We start from the raw sequence: 21,521 nt of genomic DNA, 5'->3' as shown, positions 1-21,521 counted from the left end.
GAATCCACCAGCCTTCAATAGACTGTAGGATTTTTTATTTTACGACGTGAGAAGCGTACCACTTTGCATTCAGTTGTGAAACAGCAGAGCGCAGCGTTAATAATCAACCACAAACGATTTTGTACCAGCACTTTCGTACCTGGTCGGCGCCAGTGCTGAAGTGCACCTTGAAGTCACGATGGACCGACCGACCAGGACAAGCACATTCCTGATGACGTCTGCGTCCCCGGCAAGCACTGGCTGTTTCCGTGAACAACAACTGGGTTCGGTGACGTCAAAATAATTCGGACAAGTGCACCTTGACGTCACTCGATGCGGGTGGACATGCCGAGCGGCTCCTAAGTCAACATTCAAAAACATATTACAACACCAGCTAGTGAAGCTAGGTCGTTTTGTAGCAACACTATGTCGTTGATATTCTTAATTACACAATAACTTGACAGTCATCAGCAAAAAGTTTCATTAGACGTATAGAAGGTTGGTAGGCAGATCGTTAATATAAACAAGAAAAATTAAGGAACCGAGAACTGATCCCTGAGGCACAAAAAACAAATTGTGAACGATTTGTTAGGAATGATTGAATCCACGTCAGTAGGTTAGGGTCAATATTCGGTTATCCGAGTTGTATAGAAGCAAGTTGCGGGTAATTGTGAAATTGCGGGCAACGAGCAAGCCGACGAACTCGCGACCCCCGCACACCAACTGCCTCCCAGCGACCTGCCTCTCGCTCTGGAGGACAGGCGAGCGGTCATCTACGACCACCTCCGACAGCAGCACCCCGACCAGCGCATCGACAGCTTCAGTGGCCACACCCTGACACGGCTGCAGCGCGCGATGATCCTCCATGCACGTGTAGGGTGCGTGTGGCCCGGGGACAGACGGGTGCGCCATGGACTGGCTACAAGCGACGCGTGTGGTGTTTGTGGTTCAGTTGAAACATTGGAGCACTTGCGCCTCCGCTGTACCGCGTTCGCCCAACCGCGTCGAGACATGCTTGCGGCCTACAGGGCACGGGGTCTCATCCCGGACAGTGTATCGACGCTCCTGTGGCCGCAGGGCAGTGCGCGCTCCTGTGAGCGAACTCTGGTGAACCCCTCCGTCTACTCCGAAGAGACGGGCTTGACGCCCCGTCTGTTCCGCGCCACGTAACCACCCGCAGTGGCAAAACGCTCCGCGTGTGCTACCTTCGCACGCTCTACGGCTGGGCGCCCCCACACCAGCTGTTTTGTACAGTGAACCTCTCGCGTGTGTTTTTGTTTTTGTATTTTTCTCGCTCGTCACAGGGCACGACGCACACGCGGCGCCTAAATATTTACCTTGAGCGGCCGGCGCGCGACGGCCAAGTAGAAGACTGTGCGTGTGTCGGTGCCAGAGGTGTGCATTTGACCTCAAAAATCTGGACCTCACCTCAACACCAAAAACTTTTGCCGACCTCACTCAACCTCAACCTCATCAGTTAAGGTTGAGGTTGAGTGAGGTCGGCACCTCACTTTTCCCGAGGCTACAAGCGACCTCACTCAACCTCACCTCAACCTCACATTTTGAGGTTAAGGTCGGCTGCTCGACCTCTGAAAACAAAAAAACGCGATTACGAAGTTTTTTACTTAAAAAAAGTTCTGAGAATCCTGTGAGACAGGAAAGTAAAAATGATGACGATACCATTGTAATGATTAGTTACAACAATACTGGCACTAAGCAGCCTTTAATTATTTAATAAGGCGTGTACAGACAGTACTGATGTGCACGCAAAAGGAGAAGCTTATAATCTGGGATAAGTCCTCAGAGAGGTTATGGCCTGCGATCAGGGGTGTCCCTTATGCCGTTGCCGCCCGTACGTCAAAGCGTGCTTTTTCATTAAGTTTGCTTCACCAACTATTTGTAAGCTCATCAGCGTCATTATTCGGCAAACTGCTTCACGTATACTCGTTCGTATTCGAAGCCTCTCGCTCATTCACGCACGAACCGGTCATCAACAAACAGACATTCTACACCATCTACCAGAAATTGGGAAAGGAGGAAGTATTCGCGATACTCTTCTTAGACTTGAGAATAATTAGGGAATGTAGCGAAATCGGTCGACGATGTACTTTCCAATGTGACGGCTACGCAGACACATAACATCGGTATATTCTCGATTTTCTGGCTCTATCCGGCATAGCGAAAGGACTCAGCGTAGATTAAAGTTTTCTAGCAAGAGCTACACTATGCTAGCACTTCGAGCCTTCAGCGTGGCACCCCTTGAGCTACGTGATGGCGCCGTGGCTGGTCACGTGGTTGTTCATGTGGTGCGGAGCAGCTGCTGCCGCCGGCGGTGCGGCGTGCTGGCGAAACCGAGTGGGGGAGGGGGAGAGGGGCAGAGAGTGAATCCACGTCCAGGGACGAAGATGAAGGAACGCCCAGCGAAACGGAGGTAAACTGAACCAGTTCCACTCGGCCAGATGTATCTATCGCGTCACTCCAGGTTTAACCAGAGCTAAATCACGGCCAACTTTTTGCCACCCGCAAACGCTCTTTTCAGTCCTCTGTATTCTGCCTTCGAGAACACTTAACAAGCTGCGACTGTAGTACACCGACAGAGGTGCGTTGTATTTATTCTGTGTAGAAGTGAGTTTCTTATATTTTTTTTTCTTAACTGTGTCATTGAACCAAGTTGGGTCTCCGAAAAAAAAACTTTACCTATTCTTCCTGTGAATCCTGACCCGGAGCGTCGATGGAGAACCGGTCATAGACGAGATGTTCCAGCGGGTGAGCGGGAAACCCAATTTATGCGCCAGGGGACCTCAAGACTCGAGTCTCCGGAGAGCAAGTTTCGGTTCTTACCGCAAGCTTCGCGAGAGTGTAAAAGCATGGCTAGTGCTTGCGCTAGTGCTCTCGACCTATGTTTCAGTGCCGCCACTGCCGCGTTTCTGCAGCATATTCTGAACGTCAACGCATATTTCTCTACTGCCGTGTTTCTGCCACAACGTTGTCCACGCCAACGCATGAAGCGCACATCTGTCTCTACTGCCACATAGCTAAGCCGCGAATATTTCTTTGGTAGCGGTATTAGTTGATGGAGAAGGCGATGTGCAAGGCACAGCGCGAGAATGTGTTGCAGTTTAACATGAGGCGTGATCGGTGGCGGCACTAGCACAGTGCTCTCGTGCAGTTGCCAGCGAAGCTTATCTCTTTGCGCCGTCGCGAAAGTCGAATCCTGGTCGCGGCAATAGTTACTTTATTTATTTATTTATTTATTTATTTATTTATTTATTTATTTATCGTTCGCCCAAGGTCACCTTCAAGGTAAAGCATCACACAGGCTACTGAGGCGGTTTCACCTCGTGAAGTAGTGCTTTCGTACTAAGCGTTCCAACTAGGAAACAAATATATTTATCCGATTAGTCCCACCAGGAAACAAATCTGTTTATCTGATTAGACACAAGACTTCAACAGGCAAATGATCTTTCCAAATCCGTGAAACGCATGCGAAATCATGTGTAATTATCTATAAAAATAGACATCGACATTCATGGCAGTTTATTCCCCACAATGTTGCCACATCGATTAGCCGCGTGCAAAGCGATGTGTAGCTAGGCCTTTGAAACATGTAAACATTTTTCAAAAGGAATAGTCCAGCATGAGCCAGAGCAACTTTCATGGCATATATGTATGCAATATATTGAATGGGGTGTATTTTTTATTATGAAAGCATTCTGTCATGTGAGGGTTGTAGTTACTGCAAAACATTAAGGACTAATTTGACAATACTCCTACACTTTTGGCCAATTCTGCGGTAAAGTGGCAAAAATAGCTGCCGCCCAACCCTCTTCACCGTGACAGATGCCATTTCAAGGTCCATATGGATCCCACAATTCTACACATGCGCACATGACGCGTTACAAAGAGGGCCCAAACCCTGGTTCACATTAATGACATTCGGATTGTCAGGGGGTAAACGCTCCAGTTCTCATGTATGACATAATGCAACAACCATGCAACGACACACTCCGTTGACCCTCCAGATGATGGCGATGATGACGGTGATGATGATAATAATATTAGTGCGTCTTTATTAGTCGGACAAAATCTGATATGCCCCTAGGTAATTAAAGGTTACGAGAATATTGATTAAATATTGTATATTACCCAGCAACCGAAGACAGCAATTCTGCGGGAAAACAGGAATACCTGCAGCTAATAATTAAGGATGATGATGCTGACATTCTTGGGTCCAGACAAATCAAGATACTCCCCTGTTTCCACCCACCACTTCCCTCCAGGTGGCGTTGGTAGTAATGGTTTCAAAATCCTGGGAATTCTCCGATGCCTCGGTGATTCCGTGGCGCTTTGCAAGAACAGGCTAGGTTACGTCTTCGAACACTGTGCCGAGTTTATTGAAATCACATGGATGAAAACAACTGGCCTAGAGTGGACAGCGTAAACCGCTCTCTCTGTCAAGAGCACCTCGGCTCCCCGGTGAAATTTCGCCGCAGGAAAATCTTTTCCCGAGCTCCCCCTCCCCCTCGCCCGGGGTCAAAAAGAAACGCCGCCTAAATTCTCATACGCCTGAAAAGAATTCTGGGCACCATTTCGTCAACCAGTTTGAGACAGTGCTTTGGGTCAATTATTTGTTTTCCTTCAAAATTGAACTAATAAATGGCACGCCGGCATCCTCGACATTTTTTTTTACCAGCGAGCACCGCGCGAGCATTCTGCGAAGCCACTTAAGGTGAACGGTGGGTCTCTAAAAAATAGTTGAAGGGAAGATAACGGTGCGGGCAGTGCCAGCTCGTCTGCAAGGCAGGCCGCCAACCTAACTGATTCGATCCGAGAAAAGAAAGAAAAAAAACAAAGAGAATGATTATAAATTTACAAACGAAAATCGCACACTAGAACAGAAGCGAACAACAGTGTGCCCCATTAAAGGTCAAATTAGAAGGTTTGAAACAGCGACTCAGCAGCACTACTCCAGCAAGCGATCTGTTCTATTCACTTATCTCCATTAAAAAAAAAGTAAAAGGAATCAGCTCCCACACCACCATACATTCCTTATATTTTTGCATTTTTTCACCGCTATAACACCGCTATGCTGGTACGTACATTCGCCCCTTGCTGCGGTGTTTCGGCATAATATGTTGATTTCAGAGAAGGAACAAGAAACAGGAGATCAAAGAGAGGTTATTCGGAAGGATATAAAAGTGAAATTATATATGCATCTGCTTGCATTACGGAACGGGCATATGCAGAAGTAGTGTGGGATTCGGAAGGAGAAGACACCGATCAAAAGCTTTGACGGTGTTATATAGGTTTTTCGGCTTCGTGCTTTTTTCATCAAATCAGCAAGTGTTCTTGTTAGGAACCGCTTGAATAACATTCTCTCGCCTGTGCCGACTGCTCTATTCAGTGTTAAGTCACCGTTTAATGTTCAGCAGGATCCCTTTACTCGACTGCAAGGCAAGGGCCGTGACGTCAGCGCCGGCAACGAGCATGAACACGAAGCAGTCTTGCTTGGGGCCATTCGCGCTGCTACGAATTTCTTCCGCGCGGTCAACGTGAGTTATGTGCTTTGCGCGCCCCCGACCGGCAGGCAGCTGCGCCAGAGGGAGAAGGGGTAGGGAAATTGACGTGCCGTGACAGCAGCACTCCTTCGAGGAAGATCAAAGGGGTGCGTCTTCCGGTAGGTTCGGGCTTTACGGGCATTACGGCCCAGCACCAAAAGCTAAGAGCGGACTGCGTCATCCGGTTGTCCAAACAGGGGCAACTGAACACCTAGTTTCATTGCATCAACACTGCGGTGGTGCGCCCCACCCTTGCTTCGGAAGAGGCTCTCGTCGGAGTAAGCCACAGCAACTGCATGAAGTTTCGACCTCAAAATTTCAACCTCACTGAATGACGACCTCACTCAACTTCAAACTCACGCGTGAGGTTGAGGTCTGTTTTGCTCACCTCACTCACAGAATTTCGAGCCGTCGCCGACCTCACCTTGACCTCACCTGTCGTCGTCAGCTCGAGGTCATTTTGAGGTTTAGATCGACCTCATGAGGTTGCCCGCCTCTGGTCGGTGCCCGCAGACGCAGACTATGGGCCCGTGCGATGTTTTGCCTTGTGCAGGGCAACCCATCAGTGCCGTCGTGGGCCGCGACCGGCCACTCCCCCGTCCCCACGCAGTTTGCGTGCCCCCGTGCCGAGAACTCATGGCAGCCAAGCGTGGGCGCCGCATCCCACAAGTATTTTGTATATTTTTATTTGTATATAGTGTACATGTCCGCCTTACCTCTTATCCTTCTTCTTCTTCTTCTCCTCAAGTAATATAGCACATACCCACGTGGGGGGGATTGGCCAAGGTATAGAGTAGAATGCCAATGAAGCATTTGCGCGAGGAAGGAAACGTCAGAAGACTGAATCAAGATAAAAAAAATGGAAAAATAAAATGAATTCAAGAGGTATGAGTCATCTGGAATAGAATCGATCTAGCCTTTTTTGGACATGCGAAAGAATTTTGTATATAGCCAACAAGATAATCGATTAGTTGCACTTATGTAATCGTGAAGGTAGCCGCATACTCTGCTTAACGGGAATCCCTTGGCGCTCGCACCGAACGATAGAAGAACTCTAAGAGACAGAGGCAGTCCTAGTCTCGAAAGAGGAACCTCCAGATATTGCTTTCTCTGAACCGCGAACCGCCGGCAAGAGAGGAGAAAATGATCGCTTGATTCAACTTGCCCACATGATACACAAAGGTTTGTCGCAGCGAACTCGCACCTGCATAAGTACAAGTTTAAGTGAGGGATTCTACATCGCAGGAGCGTCATGGACACTTCACAAAGCCTTGACTTACACCACCGGATATTCCATGGGTACTTTAGGTGTTGAAAGTCCACGGTATTGAGCAACGGATCCCTCAAAGTGGCTGAAATATGTTGGAACCGCTGGAAACGTGAAGTTGCTAACAAAATGAGGTGAGGGACGGGATATATTACAGGTGCGCTGAGAGCTGACCTTGCCAATAAATCAGCCACCTCGTTAAAATAGACGCCTGAATGCCCAGGTACCCAGACCAAACGGATCTCGCGCACTGTGCTCGGAACAAAAAACCTAAGTGAACGAGTCAAGAAAGATTTTTCCGAATTTTGGGGAGAGACAATAACTGAAAGGCAGTCTGTAAGAATAAGAACATGTGCGACATGTCTGGGAATTTTGAGTAGAGCCAAACCAATGGCCAAAAACTCTGCGAAGAATATAGGAGTATAATCAGGGATATGAACGGAGTAGCTCCAAGCTAGATCCTGCGAATATATGCCAATCGCCGCCTTCTCACAGCTGCCGGAGGCATCAGTGGAGAGAACAGTATGATGTGGAAAATTCTGTAGGTGTTCAGAAAGAAGACCATTTAGGGTATGTGCGGGCATATGCTTCTCATGGGACGGGAAAATAAAGTCGTAATAGAAGACGGGATCAGCCTGCGTGTCAGCAACTCGTTGCAAGGAGATCAGATCAACCTGAAGCGGAGCTAACATATTCTGCGTGAACCTAACTTGCGGAAGCTGATAACGTGGCCAGTGATTAGTCAAAAAAAGGTGTGGTTGGGATACAAAAATTGGAATACTAACGCCTGGGGCCGGGTCAAAAGACTTGAGGAAAGTACGCACTGTTAGTAGTTGGAAGCGGGAATAGAGGTTGGGGATACGGACTTCCAGATAAAGGACAGCGTTGGAAGCTGATTTTGGGAGCCCGAGGCATAGCCGTAGGGCACGCCTTTCCAGTAAGGCTAATGGCTACAGCTTGTAGTTCGCGCTACCAGAGAACAAGGGGCAACCAAATTCCAGAATCGGTCTCATATAAGCCTTATAGAGCAACAGTAGCGTGTCACGACGCATGCCAAACTTTTTATTGCCAACTCGGGTCAAACGGCCCAGTGCACGTTCCCCTTTAATAACATTGTTCTTAATATGGTGTCGCCAGTCCAAATTTTGGTCATAAGTAACACCTAGGTATTTAACCGACTCCACCTGCGGAACTGGAGTGGAGCGGTAGGCTAGCGAGATGTACATAGGAGCGTCGGGTGGAAATACCAGCACGCCACATTTGCTGACATTAAGCGATAAATTGATTTGGTCCAACCAGACTTCAAGAGCATTCAGATATGCCTGCAAATACCCGTAGAGCACATGAATATCCTTTGCTGATGCGAAAAAAGCTATATCATCTGCGTATACATAAACTGTAACGTTAGGATGAATGGGGATGTCCCGAACTAATATATTGAAAAGCAGCGGAGAAAGAACAGAGCCTTGCGGCACACCTCTTGATTGACCATAGGTATTAGAACAAAAAGATCCGTCTGTACAGAAGAAAAATCTATCTTTTAGAAATTCACAAATCCAGGCGTAGAGGTAATGCGGTGGTTGTAGTTGAGCAAGATTGTTAATGAGGACTGTGTGCTCCACGCTGTCATAGGCCTTCGCAACGTCAAGCGTCACCAAGGCCGAAACTTCTCTCTGGCGCATTGAGAGTCGTATTCGGCTCTCGAGATCTACATGCGCGGACCATATGGAACAACCGCGACGAAAGCCAATCTGTGCGGGGCTGAGGCCGTTAATTGATGAACATGCTTTGTGAGGCGACTGTGTACTACTCTTTCTATTAGCTTTACTAAATTTGAGGTTAAAGCAATCGGCCGAATATTGTCTACTTGAAATCCATTGTCTGCATTTTTTAAAAATAAAATTATTTTCGCAATTTTCCAACTGTGAGGAATCCAAGAGGTTTCCAATGACGCATTTACAATATCTAGAAGGTGAGTTGGAAAGTCGTGCGCTAAAATCTTTAACATGCCCACAGTAATCCCGTCAGATCCCGCAGCAGCAGAGTGCATCGAGGAAACAATTTGCAGGAGCTCCGTCACGTCGACCTCAGGATAGTCCGAGCTGGGGGTGAGAGTGTGCAAAGGTTCTGCTTTCTGTACCTGGAAACGTAAGGCCAGCCCCTGCGCGATGCGTTCAAGGTTTTGCTTAGCCTCCTGCGGAGACATTACCATAACCTTATGCGATTGGAGGCCGGAGAGCTGTTATTCTGCGCCATGAATCTATACAGAGCCTTCTTATTCTGGGGTTTTGAGAGATACGTGTTTAAATTTTTATTATAATCCTCCTTTGCCTTTTAACAGTTCTTTTGAAACATGCAGAGAAAAACTTATAATTTATCCAATTAGCTGGGCTCTGATTATAGGAAAGGCTTTTCCAGGCTGCTTTTCTACGACGATAAGCTTTCTCACACTCCTCCGTCCACCAAGGAGACGGCTGTCTGGCAGGAGCAGTAGTGCACACCGAGAATACAGAGCTCTCAGCAGCATCTTGCAGAAAGGTAATTGTCCGCTGAGCTCTTTGTGCTCGACCTGAGCTAACTATGGAGGGGAGTGAGGCAGATATCAATTTTTTGTACATAATGTGGTTTACAAATTTCATGGTTGCACCACCTTTTCTGATAGGCGAGGATATAATAGAAAAGGTTATTGGAAAGTGGTCACTAGATATACCCGAGTCTTCAGTTGACCATGCAGATACGCCAACCCCACGAGATGCTAATGTTAAATCTATGACTGAACGGGATCCTCCTCGCATAAAGGTTACTGCTCCGGAATTACAGCAGCGCACTGCATTCATTGACATCCAGGACCACAGAAGCTGGCCGCAGGAGTCAGAGCGACTATCCCAGACACTGTGGTGCGAATTAAAATCTCCTGCGATGACTGTGCTGTTTGCGCCGCTCAGTAAGGTATCCAAACAGTCTGTCCTGTGAACACCGATTGGGAAGTAGACGTTAGCAATAGTGACTTTGGCGCACTGTGGAAGGGAGATTTCAACCGCCAACAACTCACAGTCAGGGCGCATAACTGGCTGCGAGATTGATGCCCGGTGACATATTTTCGTAGAGATCATAGTTATTAACCCACCACCCCTGCCATTAACGCGATCTACCCTGAAACACGAAATTTTTTAAATGTGAATGATTTAAGTGGAGAGAGCCACGTTTCTTGTAAAATCACAATATCTGGATTATGTTTATGAAGAAGTAATTCAAGATCCGGTAGAGAAGAAAGTACGGAGCGACAATTACACTGCATAACTTTTAGACCCGCCATGATTATCGACTGGTTAAAGAGGCATCAACAGCCTCCTTCAGGACATCAGTCTGGGGAATTAATTTGGGGGGTCCTTTCTTTGCTTTGACTTGCGACACAGCTGACTTCGGGGGTGAGGAAGAAGCTCGACGCTTCTGGGAAGTGGTGAGCATTTCAACGTCCATGCTACAAGTATCTACGTGAGCGACACTGTCAGGAGCGCTGTTGGCAGGCGGTACTTGTGGCACGGTAGGAGGCGACATGGAATGACTCTTACTAGCAGCACTTGGGAGTGATGCCGGCGTAGCCGCCGAAACATGTGATTCAGTAGGCAGAGATTGGCCAGCAACAAGTTGAGATAGAGCCTCGGTGAAACTGCCCAGCATTCGCTCGACCACCACAGAAAGAGCCTGTTCTACTGAGGACACTATTGTAGTAATCAAACTTGATGGTATATCAGCAACAGAGCTTCGCGCACGGCTGGCATATGTAGTATCCCTCCGATCCAGAAGTGCATAAGCATCTGCTCTCGAACATCGTTTCGCTTGAATGATATCGAGCAGGCTTTGTTCGCCGGCTCGTTTCGAGCAGTTGACATCATCAGCTGAGTGGTTGCCCTTGCATAGGCAACACTGGGGCTGATCAGAGGCGCAGCTGTCATCTGAATGCCCTTCTCCACAAACACGGCAGCGGGTCGCCGACTTACACGCTTTACCACTGTGACCGAAACGCCAACAGTTGTTGCACTGAAGAGGACGGGGCTGCAGAGGGTCCACACGATACACTATCGGCCAAACCTTGAGTTCAGAAGGACAGGAGGAACCAGCAAACGTAGTGCTAACTGACTCTGTCGCAACACGCACACCATTGAATTCTCTATTGCACCGGTAGACAGAAAGAACCCCCACACCTGCATCCTGAAACTCCTCCAGTATATCCTGCGGGGAAGATGCTGTGTCCACGCCACGAACAATACCTTTGGAACATGCGAGCTGTTCCGGGATGAAGGCTTTAACCGCTAATGACTGAAAAATTTTGCACTGGAGCAGGTCTGTGACACAATCAATGTCAGCGGACCTGCAAACAATGCCTCTCCGGCCGAACGGTCGCACCTCAGAGATCTGGAGGTAGTGGGTAGTGAGAGAGCTTAGCTCCTGCTGAAGGACCTTGGAGCTTTTCATCTTGATCGTTCCCTCACCGATCGGCACGAGAGCCACAGGGATGATGTCAATTCCATTTTTACGAAAATTTTCTAGCGGCAAGCTTTGGGTGGGCAAGCTGGCAAACAAGGTTGCCGACCCTCCACCCGGGGAGGTCAGCGACATACCTGAGCCAAACGCACCCTCAAATGCACATTAACCTGGCCTACAGACCTAACCTGAGACCTGGCCAAATCCCCCACGCAGAACGGCCTCACCAGAGATGACCACGTAGGCACCACCAGGACACCACAGTTGAGCTCGAAGCCAAGCACCAGCAAGAACACGTCAGCACCGTCGGTCAGCACCGTCGTTCGATCTCCTAATCTCGTCTTCGAGCTAGCTTCGAGCTAGCGGCAGCTCACCAGTCTTCTTCTTCTTTCTCCTTTCCTTTCTATGGCTCCCTTCTTTCTCTTCCTTTTCCTGCCCTTTTTGTCGCGCTAGCCCCAGCTCAGATGCTTCAGGTTTCGATGACTGATCCCGTGGCTAGGAAGATATCTGCCTTCCTTTATTATTTTAATAATAAAGAGCCATTATAATAATATTAATAATAAGAAACATGGTCTAGAACGCAATGGAGGCCGTTAGGGAAAGTGAGAGGCTATGTTTCGCAAGAAACAATTTTCTGAAGCTGTGTTGCATGAGAATGAAAAATGAGTTGGATTCAATAAATCTTACCAGGTGAAGAATTATGACATGCTCTATGATTTTGCAGCAAATGCTGGTTAGTGATATTGGTCGATAATAAGCTTATGTGTGGTTGTTACCAGATTTATGGAGTGGAACCACCTTAACTATTTTCCGGGCTTTTGAGTATGCCTAGCTGAACCGGTCGTTAGAATATTTTAGATAATATGACCGCAATGTAAACTTCAGTGTTGTTTAAAGTATTAGTGAATTTTAATAGTTAAGCTTGTTGCAGTGAAGCTGAAACGACTGTCCTGGCATGGTTTGCTTAGCGAATTTTACGAGTTTTTTTTTTCGGGCATGCAAAGTGGCCGTGCAGTAGTCTTCAGAGAAAGCAGTTTTAAATGCTTTGAACTTTAATTTAAAGGGCCACTGACCAGGGTTCTCGACATTTTAGACAAGCCCGGTGTATAGATGACGCATCGATGATAACCTCTGCAAAATACCAGAGCCATGCGCGCCCCGAAAAGGTGTAAAAATCAAAATCAAAGGTCGTTCGCTCTTCCTTTCGAGAAGCCAACCTTTTCTTTCGCTACACTGGCATCCGAGCCTTGAAGATTACGTCATGCGCCAAACCTTCGCCAAATACATTCCATTGGTCCGACACTTGGGAGCCCCTGGCAACGCCACCTCTCGAAAACTGGACCAAACAAGCGGCGTCGGCAGCCCCATCGTCACCGACAGCACCGTTTGCGTCAGCTATAAAACAGCGACACCCACTTTCGGCACACTGTGGGCTTTGCGGCTGTGCCACTGTACGGACCGCTAATCCGCTTACCTTCGTCATGCAGGTCGGTGTTCCATATACTCTTTTTGCTAAGAAATCTAGTAATTATTGTCTGGTGCAGCTGCCGAGCCCACAGTGCTGCTTCTGCCTTGCTGTTGAATGTGTCAATGTGATTCGTGCTTTACTATTACTATCGGGCGATGTTGAAACAAATCCGGGACCACCTAATACTGATGCTGTTTTGGCCGAACTGCAAAAGTTGAGCGCTGGTCAGAGAAAACTTATTTCTGAAGTCCAAGGCCTGAAAAATCAACTAGTAACAACAGATAAAACAATATCTGCCCTAAGTGAACGAATTGCGAATCTTGAAACCCAATTTGAGGTAATTAGTACCCTGCGAACAGAAATCGAAACACTTCAAACCAGCACTGCTAGAACGACCCACCAGCTTTCCGAGATAGACACACGTCTGGATGACCTTGAGAACCGCTCAAGAAGAAACAATCTAGTATTCTATGGACTTCCCGACCCAAATGAGAAAGAATCATATGACCAATCAGAAAAAATAATAATCCAGCACTGCCTTGATAGCTTGAACCTCGTAATCGACCCTAAAGACATAGAGCGCGCACACCGCCTTGGCCGTCACAGCATTGACCGCCACAGACCTATAATAGTGAAGCTGTCTGCTTTCAAAACCAAAGGGGTCATTCTTTCGAATGGCCCTAAGCTTAAAAATACAGATTTCAGTATCGGCGAAGATTTTTCTCGGCCCGTCCGAAATGCCCGAAAACACCTTGTGGCTTTCGCCAGAACCAAGTCAGGACCCTTTTCCCTTCGATACAAAACGCTGCACATGGGACCAAAACGTTATATGTTTGACCAAGACACACAGACCGTGAAAGAAATCGCATAGGAATCATGTCGCCGTCGGATCGCGCGCAAGCAACCACAGGCTACCCGTCGAGTTAATCTTTCTTTTTCCATAATCTACACCAATATACGCAGTTTCCTTCCAAAGCGCGAAGCCCTGTCTAATCTCCTGTCATCTTCAGGCAGCAACATATTAATCTTAACTGAAACGTGGCTGACAAGCGACGTGACAGATAATGAAATTCTGGGTGAATTGCCAAATTTCAATGTTTACCGCAATGATCGTCAAGGCACACGCGGAGGAGGTGTTCTTATTGCCATTAACAGCCAAATATCTTGTTCTCATGTTAACATTAGTTCAGATCTAGAAATATTGTGGTTAAAATGTTGCGCTCCACCGGAAACAGTTCTACTTGGCGTCTGCTACAGGGCCCCCAACAGCAACCCAGGATTCGCGCTTAACCTGAACGATGCACTAGTCCAAATTACTAAAAAACACCCTGGTGCGCAAATTGTTCTCTTAGGCGATTTTAACTACCCTGGCATCGATTGGCAAAACGTAGGACCACTAACCGCCGGTAACCCTGAAGCAAGAGAATTCGTAGATGTATGCTTAAACTTTAACCTGACGCAAATGGTGCTCGAACCGACACGCGTCGCTCACGGATCTTCAAATATTCTGGACTTAATACTGACCAACAACCCTGAAAGCTTATCATCGGTTACTTACCTGCGTGAAATCAGTGATCATAAGGTTATTCATGCCATATTCAAGTTCTCCCCCACATCCCGCCAAACGTTCAAGAAAACCATCCGTATGTACGACAAAGGCAATTACGAAGAAATCAACAACGAGCTAGAAGCATTCCTGCCTTATTTTCAATCCACATTTCATCACCGGTCTGTCAATGATAACTGGTCGATTTTCAAAAAGAAGATCGAAGAACTGACAAACAAATTTATTCCCTCTATCAGCTTTCGAGCAAACCGCCAAAAACCGTGGTTTTCACACAACCTTAAGAGATTAGAAAGAAGAAAAAAACGACTTTATAGTGCAGCGAAACGGAGCCCAGACGCAGATGCATGGGATAGGTACTATCAGGCCGAGGACACGTATTACAATGCAATTCGCTGCGCCAAACAAGCATTTTTCCAAACTGATCTACCAAAAATCCTAACGAATAACCCCAGGAGGTTTTGGGAAATAATAAATCCGCAAGCAACTCGCATCATCGCTCTAACGAATGCCGCAGGCGAGGATGCCAGTGATACTGAATGTGCCGAAATATTTAATCGCGCGTTTGTATCTATTTTCACAAACGAAACTGCCTCACCATTGCCCACTCCGCCTACTCTAACACTGCCAGCAATGTCTCCCATCGAAATCACAGCGCAGGGTATCGAAAACCTTATCGACAGAATTAAACTTTCGTCAGCCGCTGGAGTGGACGAAATGAACTCAAAAGTACTGAAAAACACAAAACACATTTCTGCCATTTATCTCTCATTACTGTTTCTGCAATCGCTGTCGACAGGAACTTTACCGGACGACTGGAAGGTGGGGAGGGTCATCCCGGCCCACAAATCAGGTCAAAAGGATTCTCCGCTAAATTATCGTCCCATCTCCTTAACCAGCGTGCCTTGCAAAATCATGGAACATGTCATCTATTCCCATATCATAAACTTTCTAGATTCAAACAGCTTCCTTGATCCGGCTCAACACGGGTTTCGTAGGGGGCTCTCCTGCGAAACCCAACTGGCAATCTTCACTCACGACGTGCATGCTAACCTTGACCGCAACCTGCAGACCGATGCGTTATTTTTAGATTTTGCGAAGGCATTTGACAAGGTACCTCACCAGCGCCTAATACTAAAACTCGCCCTTTTAAATTTACACCCTAATATCCTGCAATGGATTAAAGAATTTCTAGCTAACCGATCTCAGTTCGTTTCTATTAACAACCACCGCTCAAGCGCTCTCCCTGTTAAATCTGGCGTCCCTCAGGGATCTGTGCTCGGCCCACTCTTGTTTCTAATATATATTAATGATCTAGCTTCACATGTGTCATGTAAAATTCGTATCTTCGCTGATGACTGCGTAATCTATCGCACTGTCACTAACATTTCTGATCAAATGGCCCTTCAAAACGACCTTAACAGCGTCCATAAATGGTGTGACCTCTGGCTAATGACGCTAAATGCTAACAAATGCAAACTCATTTCCTTTCATCGACAACACAACCCTCTTATTTTTTCCTATGCAGTTGCTAACTCGTTTATAGAAAGCGTCCAATCGTTTAGGTATCTTGGTGTCACCCTCTGCAGCGATCTTTCTTGGCGAACACACATTACCACAATCATATCATCTGCTAACAGATCTCTAGGATTCATGAAACGTCATCTTCGTCATGCGCCGCAACACGTGAAGCTGCTCGCTTATAAAACCCTCATCAGACCCAAACTTGAGTACGCCAGCCCCATCTGGAGCCCACACCATGCATACCTAACAAATGCACTCGAATCAGTTCAGAACCGCGCCATTCGTTTCATTCACTCTGCATATTCATATACCACCAGCGTTTCAGCTCTGAAGAAGAATTCCGCTCTTGAAAGCCTCGCAGACCGCCGCCGCATTGCCAGCCTCTATTTGCTCCACAAGTTTTTCCATAGTTCTCTAAATCAACCACCCTACATTACTCATCCGAACCGCATATCTCACCGCACTGCCCATCCGTTTCAGATCGCCCGCCCTGTGTCGCGTACTGCAACTTTTTCAGGTTCATTTTTTCTCCGAACTGTTGTGGACTGGAATGGCCTCCCCACCGATATCGCTGCCATCACACACCTGTCTGCATTTTCAGATACGCTAAGCAATTATTTCAAAGCAATGACTTGTACTTGTTGATCAACATATTAACCCACCCCTTATGTAATACCCCCTGAAGGGGGTCTTTAAGGTGAATAAAGTGAAGTGAAGTGAAGTTCTGAATGATTGGCGAAGGGCGGCCGTCGCGGCGTCTGCTTGCTGCGCACGTGCCAGTGGGGTAAAGCTGAGCCAGAAAAGCGGTCCCCACCTGTAAGACGCCATCTTGGGCGCCATCTTACAACACATTATTGTGGATAGCACAGTATTTTTCTCGCTAAGTTAAGGACTGGTATAGTTTGAATTTGAATCTGGAAAACTGCGGTAGAGAAAGTGATTATATGCCACTCTTAAACATTTTTTCTATGTTTTTAGACATATTTTGTAATGATTGCCATACTGATTGTGGTCCTTTGATTTAATATCGGACGAATGTGAATGATGTTCACGAGTAAACGCTCTTGGAGTTTCGGTTTCAAAATTCCGCTTTCGAGCCTGGTTTCGGGTTGTTTAGGGGGATTAAGCTATGGGATAAAGGCACTTAAATCAAGCTGCCGCATACGACAAACAGCCACTCGCGCTCTCATGAACCGGGATGCCCCCTTCGTGCGTTGTATACAATGCAAAAGCTCCAGAAGGGTAGGGCATGTCGCATCACCTGAGAGCGAACGTGCAAATTAGAGCGAACGTGCGAGTTGTTAGTGCGCACTTGTCCTCTGTCCTTCGTTCCGGTGTCGTTTTGTTAGTGTGTAGCGCGTTATTCAAACCAAAAAGTGCAAATTATACACGTGCACATTTCACGACAACAATGTGCTAAGCCCGTGAACGAAAATCTCTCGTACTTGGAACTCTTTTTAAGGCGGATGACACCAAGCGAATCCACCTTGCTGCTGTTTACTTTTTCACGGCATTCGGCTTTCGTATATGGCCATTTCCTCAATGTACTTGACAGAGTGCACATTGGTGCTGCTTATAAATAATACATGTGTTCTCTCTTAAACGCGTTTCGTATTGCATTTTGTAGCACTAATGCGCGCGGAAAGTAAAGGTGACACTGTCTCGTGCATTTCTGCCTCCACCTAGCTGCTACTCACGCATACCGGCAAACTGCTTTTTAAATCGTGTGAGCGTTGCTGCGGACGAAACATCCCATTATGAGCTCGACCCGCGCCAGAAAAGACACGGCACCGTCGTCCTCGGCGAAGGCGAAGGAAAGGAATGTCGGTGCGGCTGGTAGTTCCAGGCGAGCGACGAGAACTTGCATCATGAATGCGTCCCACGGGGCATCGGAGGGCTTTCGAATTTCCGTTGGTCCGTCTGAAACTTTCGACCACCTAGGGTTTGTTAACGTGCACTGACATTGTACAGTATACGTGAGCCTCTAGCATTGCCTCCATCGAAATGCGACCGCCACGGCAGGGATCGAACCCGCGTCTTTCGGGTCAGCAGCTGAGCACCATAACCACTGAGCCATCGCAGCGGCTCATATAAAAGTTGTATATTTCCGGTATTCATCTATGGGGCGAAAACGTGGAGGTTAACGAAAACTGTCTAATTTATCTAAAATAAAAATTCTATATCAAGAATAAAAATTTGAGCTGTTCGTCCAGCCCGGGTCCTGTGCCATTCACTGTCGTGTGCAAGTCTTTTCTTTGGCGGCAGAAAACCTATTTGAACATGCATTACCAACAGGCCCACCATTTAGCCTTGCTTCTGAAATTAAATTGAGGAAAACGCAGCGATGTATGGAAAGGGTAATGATACGCGTAACGTTAAGTGACGTGAAGGCAGCAGAGTAGGTCAGAGAACAAACGCAAGTTGATGACATCCCAGTCGAAATCAAGACGAAGAAATAGGCAGGGACGGGGCATGTAATGCTAAGGCAAGATAACCGATGCTCGTTACTGGTAAAGGGCTGATTCCAAGAGAAAGCAAGCGCAACAGTTGGCTGCAGAAAGTTAGGTAGGCGCATGAGATAAGGAAGTCTGCAGGGGTAATTAAGGTGGCACAGGACAGGGATAGCTGGAGGCATATGAGGGAGGTCTTTGTCCTGCAGTGGACGTAGTTAGGCTGAGGATGATTAGAGGCTAATTCGAGGTTTCTCTGGAAAGGTCGAAATAATGTCATGCTTCAGGTCACGTAATTAGGGGTCACGTGAGTGGGGGAGGAGGAAAAGCTTTATTAACAAGAAAGGGAGTTGTTCGAGCTTACTGGTGCGATACTTATTAGAGGGCTCCACTGGCTTGAGCTGCCCAGTCGACCGGTTGTATGAGGGCCCATTGGTCCTCTAGGTTATCGTTCGTCAGCAGCGCCTCTCACCCCTCAAAATACGTTTTTTTTTCGTCTGCAGATTGTTTGGTTTGGCCCCGCATCCCCACGAAATGTGGAAGTGTGTAGTGCGAGCCTGGCACCAGGGACATGTGTGGGTGAATAATGTTGGGTGTATGAGATGTAGTCTATGGAGGTTTGGAAATGTGTTCGTCTGTATCTGCCGCCAAGAGACGGCATCTGGGGTGTCCTAATTTCCTGTAAGTAGGAGGGAAGTGTCTCATTTGAAGACGCTGAAACTCGAGGCGTTTGTTATACCTAGAAGCTAGAGGTGTAAAAGCGGGCACGGTTTGTGGCCCCGCCCGGTTGATGATGCCTCGAGCTAGAGCATGTGCCCTCTCATTTCCCTTCAGACCCTCGTGGTCTGGGGTCCAGACGATTTGGTGGTGCTCAGTGAGGGGGTGTTGTGCCCATGAGCCGACTGACGTGCTTGGGAACTCGACCTCCTGTTCCCACTAGAGTGGAGTAAATCAATCGCTCCTAATCCGCCCCAAGTGGCGTCAGGAGTCCGTTCCGATCTGCCCTGTGGTGACCAACATGTTGGCAGCGCTCTTTCTCTGGGCTGCCTTCGCTGCCGGTAGCAGCAGCGTGGGACGCTCACCCCTTCGCGCACCGTAATTGGCCCCGATCTCAGCGCCTAACACGTGCCCGAAGCGCGGTTACTTAGCGGCCGGCAATTTCCAGTACTTGGAAAGCGTAAGAAACAAGAAACGGACGATGTCGTGTGTAACTGCCGCCAGTGGCATGAAATTCAGAGGCTCCGCGGCACGCAGCCGGTCTCAGCCATCCGATCTCGCATCTTGCTTGAAGTAAATAAATGCATGGCTGACCTTGGAACCTGCACAAGGAAGGACTTCGCTCTGTGCGCGCTACGCTGACGGCGAAAGAGAACAGTAGGAGAAGAAAACAAGCGCGGAAAGGGACAGTCCGGGATTTCTGCCTAGTGTATTCGCCGCTTTTCCTGCATCGGTTCATTTGAATGCAGCTTGGCATGCACGCGGTACGAGCTGGTGCGGTCGTGCGTGGTTTGAATAGGCGACCCTGCCAGCGTTGCAGTATACAGCACAGCGGCGGCGGCAGCTGCCACTAATTCGAGTGCTGCAATTCACTGTTTGTAGCGCTCGCAACGACCGTACGAGAAATTTTTCCTTGCCGAGCAACTAAACTCTCACTGTCTGTGAATCGCTGCCTACAGAGCAGCTGGTGCGCCTACCAGCCAAATCAGATGCATGCCTTAAATCGTCTTTACAGCGCGATGCCGCCACCGCTTTATTTCGAGTAATATTCTGCGTAATATTGACCAATTAAGTACTTGTATATCCGTCCTCATGCTTCATTATTGTGGAAGTATTTACCGTTGCACATAAAGAAGGTCTTGTAAGCTGGTTCATCTAAACCGGAGTGCAAAATGTTCCTGCTGACAATATGAAAATTTTTTCTGCTTCATTTGATTAAATTCTCAACGCTTCGGAGTGTGATTTCAGCTTAATTCTTCTTGGCATTAAAGATGTTTTTGGTCATGTTGTGCACTCAGTTTTTTTTTAATTTTCATTCGCCTTCCGTTTTCTATTCGCAGAAGTACTTGCTGTTGCGCTAGTTGGTTCATCATAAAGTTGAATGGCGCAAGGGAACGAACACAGGAAGACACAGAGACAGAAAGAGCGCCTACTACCAACTGAGTTTATTTCGGAAAACACCACCTTTATACGCCAGTACATTATCACCATCAGTGCGTTGTCATAGTGAGGACAAGCTAACAAGAAAAAATACATGTATAGAAAAAGATTACATTTAAGCATAAAAGCCAGAGAATTGGTACTCACAGAACAAGGCAAGAAAAACTTGCGAACATGATAACAAGATTGGATCACAAGATCTACACATGACCATCTAAAAAATCCAGTTCCCGGCCGCTGAGTTTGACCGACGAAGTGCTTATGCACGTGGGCCCACCTTTCTGTATGTGAAATGCTTCGATAACTTCCCTCTCAACTCGCTCTCTACCTCTGCCAATAAACTTTTCCTCTTCCAGCACCGGTCCGCAATCTTGACAATCTCTGCAGTGATCAGGGAGGTTCCCCCTTTCATTTTTTTATTGTTCGTTTGTGCTCAATCGCTCTCTCGTTGAAACAACGGCCGGTCTGCCCAATGTAAACACGCCCACACCTGAGCGCTATCTCATAGACGACTTTATAGAGCGTTATAGTATATCGTTACCGCGTTTACGTTACTGTTTACCGTGTTACCGGACAGCGGATTTTCCGGTTAGCGCGGCGCATGCCAGAAGACGTTTTAGCGTACCGTCTCTCCCGTAACAAGTTGCCGGAAGGCTAAAACGAGTGATGATTATGGCAGATGCCCAGCTTTTAATGACTCAAAAATGCGGATGCATTGCAGTCACATCTATAAAGTGAAGTGCTACACTTTAATAATCTTTTTCTCTGCATTCACGTACCGACTACACTTCAGCTAACAGCCGACTCAGCGGCTTCTCAAATGTGCCCGTGAAGCTAAACACCTTTGCCTACCCTGGCCAGTAGACAATTTCACTACGTAGACCTCAGTAAGCTTGCATACAGAGCGCACGTTGCGTTGCGAGCGCTGTAAAAAAGCACAACGACACCTGTTTGCCGTGCCGTCTCGTCGCTTCTTTGTGTGTTTGGATGGATGGATGGATGGATGGATGGATGGATGGATGGATGGATGGATGGATGGATGGATGGATGGATGGATGGATGGATGGAT

The 21,521-nt window shown here is 47.4% G+C and overlaps 2 protein-coding genes across 2 annotated transcripts in view; both read left to right on the top strand.

Annotated features, from left to right (window-relative positions):
* LOC144116157 (nose resistant to fluoxetine protein 6-like) overlaps positions 1–21,521 on the top strand; it is a 327,068-nt gene that overhangs the window by 149,198 nt on the left and 156,349 nt on the right. The gene's annotated exons all lie outside the window — the stretch shown is intronic.
* LOC144116156 (uncharacterized) lies at positions 12,598–14,913 on the top strand. Its single transcript, XM_077650864.1, has one exon. The coding sequence runs from the start codon at positions 12,771–12,773 to the stop codon at positions 13,626–13,628; it is 858 nt and encodes a 285-aa protein (XP_077506990.1). The 5' UTR covers positions 12,598–12,770; the 3' UTR covers positions 13,629–14,913.

The sequence above is a fragment of the Amblyomma americanum genome, chromosome 1 (genome assembly GCF_052857255.1).
Source record: "Amblyomma americanum isolate KBUSLIRL-KWMA chromosome 1, ASM5285725v1, whole genome shotgun sequence".
NCBI lineage: Eukaryota > Metazoa > Arthropoda > Arachnida > Ixodida > Ixodidae > Amblyomma > Amblyomma americanum.
This window is presented reverse-complemented; position numbering and strand designations above follow the sequence as displayed.

Bases quoted from the DNA above. Each gene is read 5' to 3' on its own strand.
- LOC144116156 (XM_077650864.1), top strand. From the start codon at position 12,771: ATGCAGGTCGGTGTTCCATATACTCTTTTTGCTAAGAAATCTAGTAAT.